Below are 13,387 nucleotides of genomic sequence, written 5' to 3'. Positions count from 1 at the left end.
TACCCTGGTTACCAGTGAAGACATCGCTGAATCGGCGTCACACACACAGATTCAGCGATGTCAGCGGGAGATCAGTGACCAAAATAAAGTCCTGATCATTCCCCAGCGACCAATGATCTCCCAGCAGGGGCCTGGTAATGATATCGTTGCTACGTCACAAAAAGCAATGATATCGTTAACAATATCATTATGTGTGATGGTACCTTTAGTTTTCCCGAAGAAAAACTAAACATTTTATTTATTATGCAAATGAGTGAACTTCTGCTTTGCAATTCACAGACTATGTTTAAAGGTGTTGTCCCACTAACAAAGTACATTTTAATTAATAGATCTTGGTATAAAAATAAGCACCACAAATAGATGTATTAAAAAATGTTCCAGTGCTGAGATAATCCTAGGCCGGGTTCACACTGCGTTAGCAGCAGCCCGTTCAACATATACATTTAGCAGGCTGCTGTTGACGCTAGTGCCGACTTGTCACATTGCTAGCGCAGATAAAGCATCTGCTAGCACTATCTGCGCTAGCAGTGATGGACCCGGAAATGCTGCGGCCCGCATCTCGGGGTCCGTCACTCAATGACGGCACATTCCCATTGTGGCCGTGCGCTAGCGATGTGTCCGACATAGGAATTAATGGCGGCCTTAACGGACTACGTTACACTGCGTTTATGCCGTGGTGTAACGTAGTCTGTCTAACGGACGCCCATAACGCAGTGTGAACCCAGCCTTATAAATGTGCCCCTGCTGTGTACTGTGTAATGGCCGTTGCTGACCATGCATGAACATGGTCTGATCATACCACAGCTCCTGGGGAGGGAGAGGACATATAGGAATATACAGACAGGACATAATGGGATTATAGCTGTTGGTTTCTGTGAGGTAAAAACTGTTTTTAAACAGGTCGGGAAATGTTTTACCTCACAAAAAGAATCAGTTGTGAGCCTATACTGGCCTGTCTTTATAATTTTTTCCTCCCCTGCACGGTCAGACATGGCCATTACACACTACACAGCAGGAGCACATTTATAAGATTATCTCAGCACAGGAATATTTTATTTAATCACATCAAATTGTGGAACTTATTTTTATTCCAAGATCTAGGTATGAAAATGTACTTTGGTTGTGGCAACCCCTTTAACCCCTTTCTGCCATTGGATGGAATAGTACATCGATGGCAGAACCTGACCTTTGATGCGGGCTCCGGTGGTGAGCCCGCATCAAAGCCGGGGCATGTCAGCTGTTTTGAACAGCTGACATGCACCCGCAATAGGTGCGGGCAGATCGCCTGTAAACTAGTTAAATGCCACTGTCAAACTCCAACAGAGGCATTTAACAAGCGCTTCCGGCCATCGGGTTGGAAATGCGGACATCGCTGACCCCGTCACGTGATTGTGGGTCAGCGAGATGTCGGCATGACAACAAGAGGTCTCCTGAGCGCCACCCTCTCATACCAATGAGGTAATTCAGCTACATAGGAGTGATCTAACCATCGCTCCTATGTAGCAGAGCCGATCAGACCATGCCAGCTTCTAGCCTCCCATGGAGGCTATTGAAGTTTTGCAAAAGTAAAATAAAATGTTTTTAAAAATATGAAAAAAAATGTTGAAATCACCCCCCTTTCGCCCCATTCAAAATAAAACAATAAAAAAAGTCAAACATACACATATTTGGTATTGCTGCATTCAGAATCGCCCGATCTATCAATAAAAAAAGGATTAATCTGATTGCTACATGGCATAGCGAGAAAGAAATTCAAAACGCCAGGGGCCCCCAGCTAGCGGCAAGTCACGCAGCCGCTATGGGGCCCCTGTGAGGCAGCGCCGACACCCCCGCCGCATTGAACTATACCGGTGTCTGCCGGTACAGTTCAAAGCAATGATGGAGGAGAGAGCGTCACCTGACACTCCCTCTCCCATCATTCCCCGCTCTGCCTCTGACACAATGGGTGCGCACACTCACTGTGACCCAGGCAGTGTGGCGGCAGCCGCCGACACAGGAGCAGGGAGCAGCGCGGGCTCAGGGAGAGGTAAGGAGCTTGTGTTTTTTTTGTTTTTTTTACTGGACTGTGCAGCCTTTCTCGGGAGGAGAGAGGCGGGGAGGGAAGGGGGATGTGAGCTGTGCTGTATACTCCTGTGTGCTCTGCTGTATACTACTGTGGGCTCGGCTGTATACTACTGTGGGCAGTGCTGTATACTACCGTGGGCTCTGCTGTATACTACTGTGGGCTCTGCTGTATACTACTGTGGGCTCTGCTGTATACTACTGTGGGCTCTGCTGTATACTACTGTGGGCTATGCTGTATACTACTGTGGGCTATGCTGTATACCACTGTGGGCTCTGCTGTATACTACTGTGGGCTCTGCTGTATACTACTGTGGGCTGTGTTATATACTACTGTGGGCAGTGCTGTATACTACTGTGGGCTCTGCTGTATACTACTGTGGAGGGCTGCATTATATTCTATAGGGAGGTTACATTATACTCTGTGGGGGGCTGCATTATACTCTGTGGGGTGGCTGCATTATATTCTGTGGGGTGGTGGCTGCATTATACTATATGTGGGCTGCATTATACTGTATCGAGGAATATGGGGAATACGTTATACTATATGAAGAACTATGGGGTGCATTATACTATGGGAAGCGAATTGTACTACATGGATTACTATGGCGGAGCATTATACTTTATGGAGCACTGTGGGGAGTGTATTATGCTATATGGAGGACTGAGGAGTATATTTTAATATATGGAGGACTACGAGGAGTGTATTATACTATATGGAGGACTATGGAAAGTGTATAATACTATATGGAGGATTATGAGGAGTGTATTATACATTTTACAATATGGAGGACTGTGGTGCACATTATAATATATGGAGGAGTATGGGGTGTATTTTACCAAACAAGCAAAATGCAGCATATTCATTGGGTGATTGGATTGTTTATGCCGGAATAAAAATCCTTGTTCTCAGCAGCACATCACTGGTGTAAACAGTAGATGTACTGCTGATAACATGATACTGTATGGTGATCTGTTAGTGATGGTTCTGTCCCCATCATTCTTTCTCAGATAGTGGAAAGAGGCCGGGAAACAAGCATCCAACGACTTCAGTATTGTCGATCACACTCATTTAGCGGCCTGAGATCAGTGCATGTAAGTACAACCAAAATTCTTCTGTGTGATGTGCAATATGTTAGCATTTGAGGCCCCATTTTAAACTTTGCCTAGGGCCCCACTTTGCCTAAAACCGGCCCTGGCTGCGACACTGGATTAAAATGCAATAATGGGGGATCAAAAGAAAGTATCTGCACCAAGATGTTATCATTAAAAACATCAGCTCGGCGTGCAAAAAATAAACCCTCGCCAGACCCGAGACCACAAAAAATGGAGACGCTACGGGTCTTGGAAAATTGGGCAATGTTTTTTTTTTAGCAAAGTTTGGAATTTTTTTTACCACTTAGATAAAAAAGAACCTAGACATATTTGGTGTCTATGAACTTATAATAACCTGGAGAATCATAATGGCTGGTCAATTTTAGCATTTAGTGAACCTAGCAAAAAAGTCGAACAAAAAACAAGTGTGAGATTGCACTTTTTTTGCAATTTCACCGCACTTGGAATTTTTTTCCTGTTTTCTAGTACACGACATGGTAAAACCCATGGTGTGCTTCAAAAGTACAACTCGTCCCGCAAAAAATAAGCCCTAACATGGCCATACTGACTGAAAAAAAAGTTATGGCTCTGGGAAGGAAGGGAAAATGCAGAACCAGTAAAAGCTTCGGTCATTAAGGGGATAAGTTCAGTAACTATTTGTATGACAGGAAATGTAAATCTGGAAATATTTACTTCACGATATTGTCGTTGTGAAATATTGGGTTGAAGATGAGCAACAATTTTTTCAAGATTCTCATGTTGGGGCTGATTTTGACCACTAGGAGCAACATCTCTTTTGCTATTTGAGGTAACAACAATGTGAAAAAATAGCCAGTAGAAGTTGGAAAAGAAGTTTCTGAATTGTACAGACATGCGTCCACTGTAACAGACTCTCTGACCTAATGTTCTATTTGCCATATGTATGCTATACAGAATGCAACATTTGCAAGAATCTTTGGATAATTTATGAGCATCTACCAGCATGTCTCAATGTAAAGCAGTTAGATACAGGTGTGAAAGCATTTGTCGTACGGGACTTACTAAAACACAGGTGTAGGCAAAATCCTAATGGAGTTTTGCAATGAAAAATAAACTCTACATAAGATGATTTCACTAATAACATCTTTTTCCTATTTATGGAGTTCAGCCCTAAAGTAGTATCACATTTTATGGCTCACCCGCAAAGCTACATCGTGACCGTCCCTATGGGCTTATACACATCCTTGCTTTAAATGAAAAAAAGATGATCACTTCCTGTTCCAAAGTGTGCATCAGAGACTCAGGTCCCATACAGGGGATTGTTTATCGCATTGTTAAAAAAAACGTAATGACCGGTGTTTATCTATGGATTAAGTGATATGGGAATAACTTTACACTTCAGGAGCAAAAAGACTCCAACAAGTTTCCTGGACCTGTCAGGTGAAATAAATTGCCTCACAGAACTTTTACATCAGGTTCTCATTCCACAACGCCAAAATTGGATGAAGTACAGCTCAGAAAAACAAGTTGCAATTCCATCTTGACTTGGTGTATACAAATAGTGCACAAATTTTTGGCTTCCAGGTATTTTCCTACAGTTGTGTTACATACAGTAAATGTATATCTTTCTGGAGGATTCATTTTGCACTATTACTTTTTTTTAATCTAATTTAATATATAAAAACTCAGGCTAAAAAGAATAATAGCACAACATAAAGTGATTGTAAAAACCCAGGGTGAAAGATGGAGCGAGAGGTATTCATACTATATATGGAAAGGGGAAATTCTGTACAGATTCATATTGTGGGTTTGGCTTTAAATACCATGTGTGGAGGAAATGTGTTCTTTAAGCAGGCACAACTGTTAACCTGTTAAATGCCACAGTCAACCTATGTGGCATTGGTAGCACCAGCATTGGGGGTGCCTCATTCTATATTTTAAAAAATATGAAAAAAAAATTCAAATCACCCTCCTTTTCCCCCATGAAAAATAAAGATTATAAATTTAAAAAAATGCTTTTATGTGGTATCGCTGCATACTTAAAAGACTGATCTATAAAAATATTAAAATAGTTAATCAGATCTTTCACCACCAAAATAATAAAAAAAATTGGACAAGTTTGGTACCACTTTAATCAAAAGATGAGGAAAGTCTTAATGCCATGGCATTTTTTACCACACAATATGTGCCATAAAAACAATTCCAAAATGGCAGTGTCAGAATTGTGTTTTGGTTTTTGGGGGGGAATATCATGACAAGTGGAATTATTTTCCCAGTTTTCCAATACACTGTGTGGTAAAATAAATGGTGACATTCAAATGTACAACTCATCTTGAAAAAACAAGCCTTCATACATCTATGCGGACAGAAAAGCGCTACAGTTTGCCGAATAAGCAAGGACAAACTTACTCATCTCTACTTGGAAGAAGGGGGGGGGGGGAAACAAATATGGCAATAGGCCATGTTGGAAAGTGGTTAAAAAGTCCTGTGTGGCTATAAACACTGGACCTGATTCATCAAAGCTTTAACAACTTGAAGCTGCGTTAAAATGTTTTCACTTTTGTCAATCTGCCCAGTTTCGCCCTACACCAACAAAGAGGGTGGAGGGCGGTGGTACGGGAATGTGGTGACTTCCTTGTCAAACTCTTGACAAGCGGCAGTATTTGCTACGTCACAAATCTGACTTCAGCAGGGACTAGAGTGAGATTTGTGTTGAGTCGCAGGTCACTCGTCAGATCTCCTGATTTATTAAGAAGCGTGTGCCTCTTAATGAATCAGAAGCCTCGCACTCCACCCCGCTCCTCATCAAAACTGTTGTAAAGTTCATCGGTTTTGATGAATCAGGATTAGTATTGTGTGAGGACAGAGGCACTCTTTATATATCATGTGTATGTGTGTGTCAGTGTGTGGTGGGAGATGGGGTTGAATAATGGGGGGGCTTTTTATGAATGCTTTGTGTGGGAAAGTGAAGATTCTTAAAATGTAATTTTTATAAGGGAGGAAGAAACAGATATTACTTTATTAAGAGATTAATTTTAGGGCATGCAAACCATTTCTACATCAAATTTAAAGATCAAAACCCTATTAATTAATCTAGATATGTAACCATTCGTGAAACAAATGCAACTTCTTATCCCGTTTGCCCAGAGAAGACTGGAGAGAAACTTAAAATAAGATTATCACAGGAAAATTAAACGGGTTGTCCACTACTTAGACAACCTTTCTCAATGAGCATGTTTCCTGACAGTAAAATAATAACATTTATACTCACCTCCAGTGCTGGTGCCATTTCAGCGGTGTTGGCGCTGGTTCTCCCGGAAATTCTGGGAATGTGGCCAATCAGCGCTGGCTTGACTCTCTCCACCTTCAGGCAAATCAGACATGAAAAGCTGCAACTCAGATTCATCCAAAGGCAGCAAAAGTGAAGCCAGTGCTGATTGGCCACAGGGATCTCGTGACATAAGAAGCCTCTGTCACATAATCCCCGAGAAAGCCAGTGCAGACACCGCTGGAACGGCACCAGAGGTGAGTTTAAGTGCTATTATTTTATTGGGAGGAGACATTCTGATTGAAAAAGGGTTGTCCAAGTAGTGTATAACCCTTTTAATTAGTACAACAATTAAGACATTTCTTGAGGTCTTTCTTGCCCCAAAGCTAGCCACATAGGCTGGGTCACAAATACAATAACTTGGAGCCAAAATTTAGAGTGAGTGGTGGCATTTTTGGATCCATGTTTGTCTAAAACCAACAGTATTTAAATATCTTTATATATTTGGTCTGATGTTTTTCTCTTTTCTTGATGAATATATGAATTACATTTAAAAACAGATAGTAGATATGATCTATCACATTATACTATATAAGTAAAGGTAAAAAAAATATTTACATATTACAACTTTAACATATGAAATTGGCTCAACTGAACTTCATGCAATATCCCAAGTACACTGTGTTTTCCTTAAAAAAAAATCTAATGTTTGTCTGAAGCAGCATGATATTAAATTCTTGACTGGATATGAAGAAAGAATGAATCAGATGGACATAAAATGACCTTTCAAGTCCCTGAAGGGAGAAGAAATACAATTTTCTTGGACAGAAAGACAATACTTGGCAAAGAAGAGAGTCATTAAAAATTGATTATGCAAGATACAAGGTTATTTTGTCTTTAAACTTGGATATACTTTTTTATTTTTTATTTTTTTACAATTAGATTGTAATATATTACATATACCAAACTCAATTATGATTAGTAGACCTGGCAAGCTGATGTGTATAGTTAGATCAACTATCTCAGACAACATGATTAATGTTAGAATAAAGTGCAACATAGGATTTAATATCATGTCTTCGAATATGTTTGTGTGCTGGAGTTATAGTTTACAGCAGCTAAGATAGTAGTTGAAAAAAAATAAATAAATACATTGACGGGTTGATCTATTAGTTCACTGTAGTAGAATCACAACAGGGTATAGATTATACATCTAGAATAAGAAGAGTTAAAAACAGATACAATATGGTCACGAGAATAACACCTGAAGATAAGCAAAAAGACAAATAAACTGGCATCACAGTAAAAATGAATTACCTTATAAGACGACCTGTCTATCAAAAAATTAAGTTAAATACCTTGTAAAAAAAAGCTCCCCTGATTCTGCCATTTTTCTTCCATTTTGCACTGCCACACCACTGCAGAAATATTTACCATTGCTTTTGGAGAGCAGTATGTGAAATCTCTGCTTACAATTCCACTTGGTGTTTCTTCAGAGTTTTCTCTGGAGTGCGCACTTTCATCTCTCCCTCACTGATGCTGCCAATCATAACGTGGCACTCTAGCAGTCTCAGAGTCTTCTCTAGAGAGCATGCATTTTCACTTCTCCCTTCCAGACGATGCCTGTGCCAATCACAGCTCGGCAGCTGATCTAACAGTTTTAGACACTGCAGTACTGTGATTGACAGTTTTTATGAGTAAGGGGTGAATGCGCACTTCCTCATTGAAGACTTTCATACTGATAGTCTGGTGAGCTGTGATTGGCAGCGTCTGAGAGAGACGGGTTTAAGAGCACCCCCCCAGAGAAAACTTTGAAAAATGCCACGTTGAGCCACAAGCAGAGATTTCCCATACTATGCTCCAAAGCATCAAATGTGAAAAACTGTTTACGGAGGAATGCAGGGGAAAAATGGCAGAACAAGGGAAGCTTGGGGTTTTTACTAACTTTCAATTTATAAAAACAAATACCCTTTATTTTTTTGGCAGTATTAAATAGTGTGGTAGGCCATTATAATATAAATATGTAACCTTGAGTTTTTTGTATTTTGGGTCTTGATGCTTTTTTAAGTCTATTTTCATGGTTGTGGCAAAAACAACTCCAAGAAAAAAATATAAACTGGATGCAAATAATTGCAATAATACTAATAATTACAATGATGTCACCTTCTGAAAATGGTTCCCATTCATACAGCCGTCCCATAAATGGCTTGTTGTTGTAGGATGCGCACTGCACTTCTCTTGTGCCTCTGTTGTTACCGGGACACAGCTGTGAAAACAAACAACCAGTGCAGAGTTTATAATGCAGAGTTAATGACTGTTTTTCCTAAGATTTTGTGTATTGCTACATCTTTAAAGAGTGACATAACATACACATTCTGCTACTTACAACGCAAACCTTATTTATACTTACAAAGCTGTTGTAATGTATAAGCGCCCTAAAAAGTCTACACATAAAAGTCAAAATGTATCTCTGGATGGCTATGTTGGAGAAAGGAAGTGTCCAAGAGGATGCTCAGTCCGTAGTATATGCTGGGAAAACAGTCGCCTTATAGAGGTTCAAGGCGTTGTCCTGGACTTATATATTGATGACCTATTCTCAGACACCGGCATGGTCATCCATCAGATGTTTGCAGCATGCCTAAAGGACTCTACCAAAGACGCCAGTGAGCCAGATCCTGGTTATGGCCCTATAAGACCCATACAGCTGCTGTGAAGTATGGCCCCAATTTATCAAGACTGCTTTTTTGTATGCTAGTCCAACAAAGAATACACTGGAGTAGGACAAATCATATTAATTAAGGCATGCACCTCCTAATAAATTTGGCAATTCTTTCAGCTGTGCGCCAGTAATGTAATCCAATCAGAGACAGGAAAATATTTCTGTCATAATATACCGTAAGCCATTCTTGTGATGTAAATGATAAAGACTTTTTCATCTGTGCTCGGCCATGCTTCTCCTGGCTGAGCAAAGCCCACTTTTTAGAAAGTTAGTGGAGCTAGCAGGGTTGGCATACAAATTCCAAAAGTCGCAACATTGCAAACAGTTTTAAGACTAAATTCTAGAAAAAACTTTGATGAATTAGGTCCAATGTCTCCAAATGGTAATAATAAAGGGGTGGTTCAGGCTTGGGACAAATGTCTGCAGTTACTCTATGTGGCTGCCGAATCGTGACAGGTGTGTGCACGCTGTGACGATTCCCCGATATATTCCTGATGCATGCAGGCAGTATGTGATTTGCATAATTGCGGACTAGATGCATTTGGCTCTCAATTAAAGTGAGTTGTGAGAAGCCACTTAAGTCTAGCGAGCACATCACCAAAAGTATAGAAATCGCATCCATGCTGCTACATGACTGCCCTCTCACACTGGAATATTGGGGAATTGTGACAGTGTGTGCATTGCACGCTTTCATGATACGGTACATAGAGCGAATGCAGACTTTTGTCACATTCCCAAATAACCCATTGCCAGATGGCTGCTCCCAATACCATGCACATAAAGTAGAATTTAAATTGCATACAATCATACATTATCCAAGAAGTATCATTTCTCCTTCCGGAGAGTGACATGATAAGCATGTCAAGGTGAGGAGACTTAAAGAAGCAATGCTCCTCTGGGAAATATGCAAATTGTCTCTTCAGAGAGGAAGAGAACTAGAACTCTAGTGCTACCCATAGGAAGTAGCAATCTTAACAGTCAATGTCGACCCTTTAACGAGTCGACATTGACTGTTAAGATTGCTACTTCCAATAGGTAGCACTAGAGTTCTAGTTCTCTTCCTCTCTCAAAAGACAATTTGCATATTCCCCAGAGGAGCATTGCGGCTTTAAGTCTCCTCACCTCGACATGCTTATCATTTCACTCTCCGCAAGGAGAAACGATACTTCTTGGATCCCAGTCAGATGCCTCTCAATCAGCCAAACCGGATCTCCACTTTGCACTGACGAGGGGCAGTACCCCAAAACACAGTGTCTGCAAATTGAGATTGTGGTTTGGCTATTATCTTAAGTCATGTGACAAGGCTCGGTAAAGGGTCGACATTGACTGTTAGGATTGCTAATTCCAATAGGTAGCACTAGAGTTCTAGTTCTCTCAATCATACATTAAAATCAGGAAAAAAAATATGAATCATCATCTAGTGTTATTTAATAAAAAATTATGTAGGTGCTATGAAAGGGAGTGTGCAAGAGAGTAGATAAGCATAGCTCATGCCCAGCTGAGTATCAACAAATGAACACTGTCATCTGCTGGTCAAAGGCAAAAGTGAAAGTAAAGGAATAATTACAATATGTAGGAACAGAATAGAGGGAACCTATTTTCCAAGAGGAAGAGTTTAAAAATGAAATCAGGTCAGGTGACACCTTAGTTGCAGTTATTAATTATTAAAGGCCTGGCCAGGAGAAGAGGCAGTTGGTGCAAGAACCTGTACTAGGACAGATAGTATGGGTGCTAGGTTGGCTTATAGCCACCATTGGCCATGAATGAACCAAGAGCAGTCACATACCAGAGAAGGCTTGAGCTGTGAGGAATATCTGTGCTCAGAATAGAGCCAGTAGCAGATCCATGAGCAGTGCCAGTAGAAGGCCATGACCCAATCCGTACCAAGCACGGAAGATGATCCAGCTGTAGCAGAGCACCCTTCCTGTGAGCCACTACTTCCAGTACAGATGCACAGTACAGGTTGTACGCTGGGGCCATGCATCAGGGAACGGAGACAGCCATTGCAACGAGCACACTGTACATTCAGTGACTTGTATAGCTAAGACTTGTGGCCAAGCAGGAAATACCGTGACCACGGCTAGGGCCAGTGTAATGCTCAGAGGTGTTTATAGAATCAACGATAGGGTCGGGCCTAGTACTGAGGGTGACGCCATAAAGTTGAGACATAAGGACATTAACAGTCTTTTAAAGGCTAGATAATAAGAGCAGGGCCTAACATACACTAAAATAACTTGTATCTAGAAAATGCAATTTGAGTGGATATTTTGCAAAAGTTTTAATGGCTCAAAAAAATTCTTATTTCATATAAAATGTTGCAATGAAATTCACATACTATTCTTTTTTGTACTGTATTCTGTGAAAAATAGCAATCACACTCGAGAATACTGCAATACTCATTGTCCAAAGTACAACAAACTATTCTCAACACAAACATTCATGGTTCTAGGGATCAATTATCATAATTGATGTCTATTAAAAGAATAAAAGAAGTTTTCATTACTTTTACAAGCAGGAGAACAGTAACTGCATATTTCCTCCTGCAATAAATCATGGGACCCTGTATAGGAATTACTGTACAACATTGTATTAATTTATATACAATTCTCAAATGCATCATATAATTATTGTCTTCCCAGCTGCCACTGCAATAATGATAACTGTTATATAAAAGGGGGGGATTTTTGGGGAACAGCAATTATTAAAAAAAAGTAAGAATTTGGCAAACTTCATAGTTATTGCATCATGCAGCTTGTTAAAGAACCAGGCAACCACCTGGATCTTCACACAGATGATGTGTATGTAGCTTAGTACTATGGTAACCTATGTAAACCAAAGTATGAGCCTGTAAAACATTTCTGTGGCTTTTTATGCTTAGCAGCTACAGTCGTAAGTATTGTGTATGTAACCCCATGTACTGAACTGGAAAAGTGGTCAAACTACAAATCTTTTACATGACAATTAGGAATCTGCCACGTTTCTAGAATGAAAGATAAGAACAATCTCAGTTTTCAATTTTAAATCCAATGGGTTTTTTGTCCATCATCATGTAACTATAATCTGTGAAACCAAACTACATACTGCAATTTCTCATCTAGCTGGATAATGGGAATATTGCTTAAGATAACAAACACCAAACTTGAAGGGATTGTCCAGACTAAATTGAAAAGTCTGCACTCACTCCGTGTGACTACAGACCTATGAATCTCCCCAGCGCTCTGTGTGACTGCGGACCTATGAATCCCCCCAGCACTCCGTGTGACTGCAGACCTATGAATCCCCCCAGGGCTCCGTGTGACTGCAGACCTATGAATCCCCCCAGCGCTCCATGTGACTGCAGACTTATGAATCCCCCAGTGCTCCGTGTGACTGCAGACCTATGAATCCCCCCAGCGCTCCATGTGACTGCAGACTTATGAATCCCCCCAGGGCTCCGTGTGACTGCAGACCTATGAATCACCCTAGCGTTCCATGTGACTACAGACCTATGAATCCCCCCAGTGCTCCGTGTGACTGCAGACTTATGAATCCCGCCAGTGCTCTGTGTGACTGCAGACCTATGAATCCCCCCTAGCGTTCCCTGTGACTACATAACTATGAATCACCCTAGCGTTCCATGTGACTACAGACCTATGAATCCCCCCCAGCGCTCTGTGTGACTGCGGACCTATGAATCCCCCCAGGGCTCCGTGTGACTGCAGACCTATGAATCCCCCAGTGCTCAATGTGACTGCAGACTTATGAATCCCCCCAGGGCTCCGTGTGACTGCAGACTTATGAATCGCGCCAGTTCTCTGTGTGACTGCAGACCTATGAATCCCCCCCTAGTGTTCCGTGTGACTACAGACCTATGAACCACCCTAGCGTTCTGTGTGACTGCAGACATATGAATCCCTCCAGCATCCTGTGTGACTGCAGACTTATTAATCCACCAATGCTCTGTGTGACTGCAGACCTATGAATCCCCACAGGGCTCTGTGTGACTGCAGACCTATGAATCCCCCCAGGGCTCCGTGTGACTGCAGACCTATGAATCCCCCCAGGGCTCTGTGTGACTGCAGACCTATGAATCCCCCCAGGGCTCCATGTGACTGCAGACCTATGAATCCCCCCAGCGCTCCATGTGACTGCAGACCTATGAATCCCCCCAGGGCTCCGTGTGACTGCAGACCTATGAATCCCCCCCGCGATCCATGTGACTGCAGACCTAAAAATCCCCCCAGCGCTCCGTATGACTGCAGACCTATGAATCCCCCAGCGCTCCG

General features: G+C 41.5%; 1 protein-coding gene across 2 annotated transcripts in view; it reads right to left on the bottom strand.

The window, feature by feature from the left end:
• Nucleotides 1-13,387, bottom strand: part of THSD4 (thrombospondin type 1 domain containing 4) — a 1,349,728-nt gene that overhangs the window by 857,642 nt on the left and 478,699 nt on the right. For both annotated transcript variants that reach the window (XM_069765881.1, XM_069765882.1), the window contains exon 6: nt 8,567-8,669. In XM_069765881.1, coding sequence (XP_069621982.1) covers nt 8,567-8,669 — 103 coding nt within the window. The remainder of the gene's footprint in view (nt 1-8,566; nt 8,670-13,387) is intronic.

This window comes from Ranitomeya imitator, chromosome 4 (genome assembly GCF_032444005.1).
Source record: "Ranitomeya imitator isolate aRanImi1 chromosome 4, aRanImi1.pri, whole genome shotgun sequence".
Lineage (NCBI taxonomy): Eukaryota > Metazoa > Chordata > Amphibia > Anura > Dendrobatidae > Ranitomeya > Ranitomeya imitator.
This window is presented reverse-complemented; position numbering and strand designations above follow the sequence as displayed.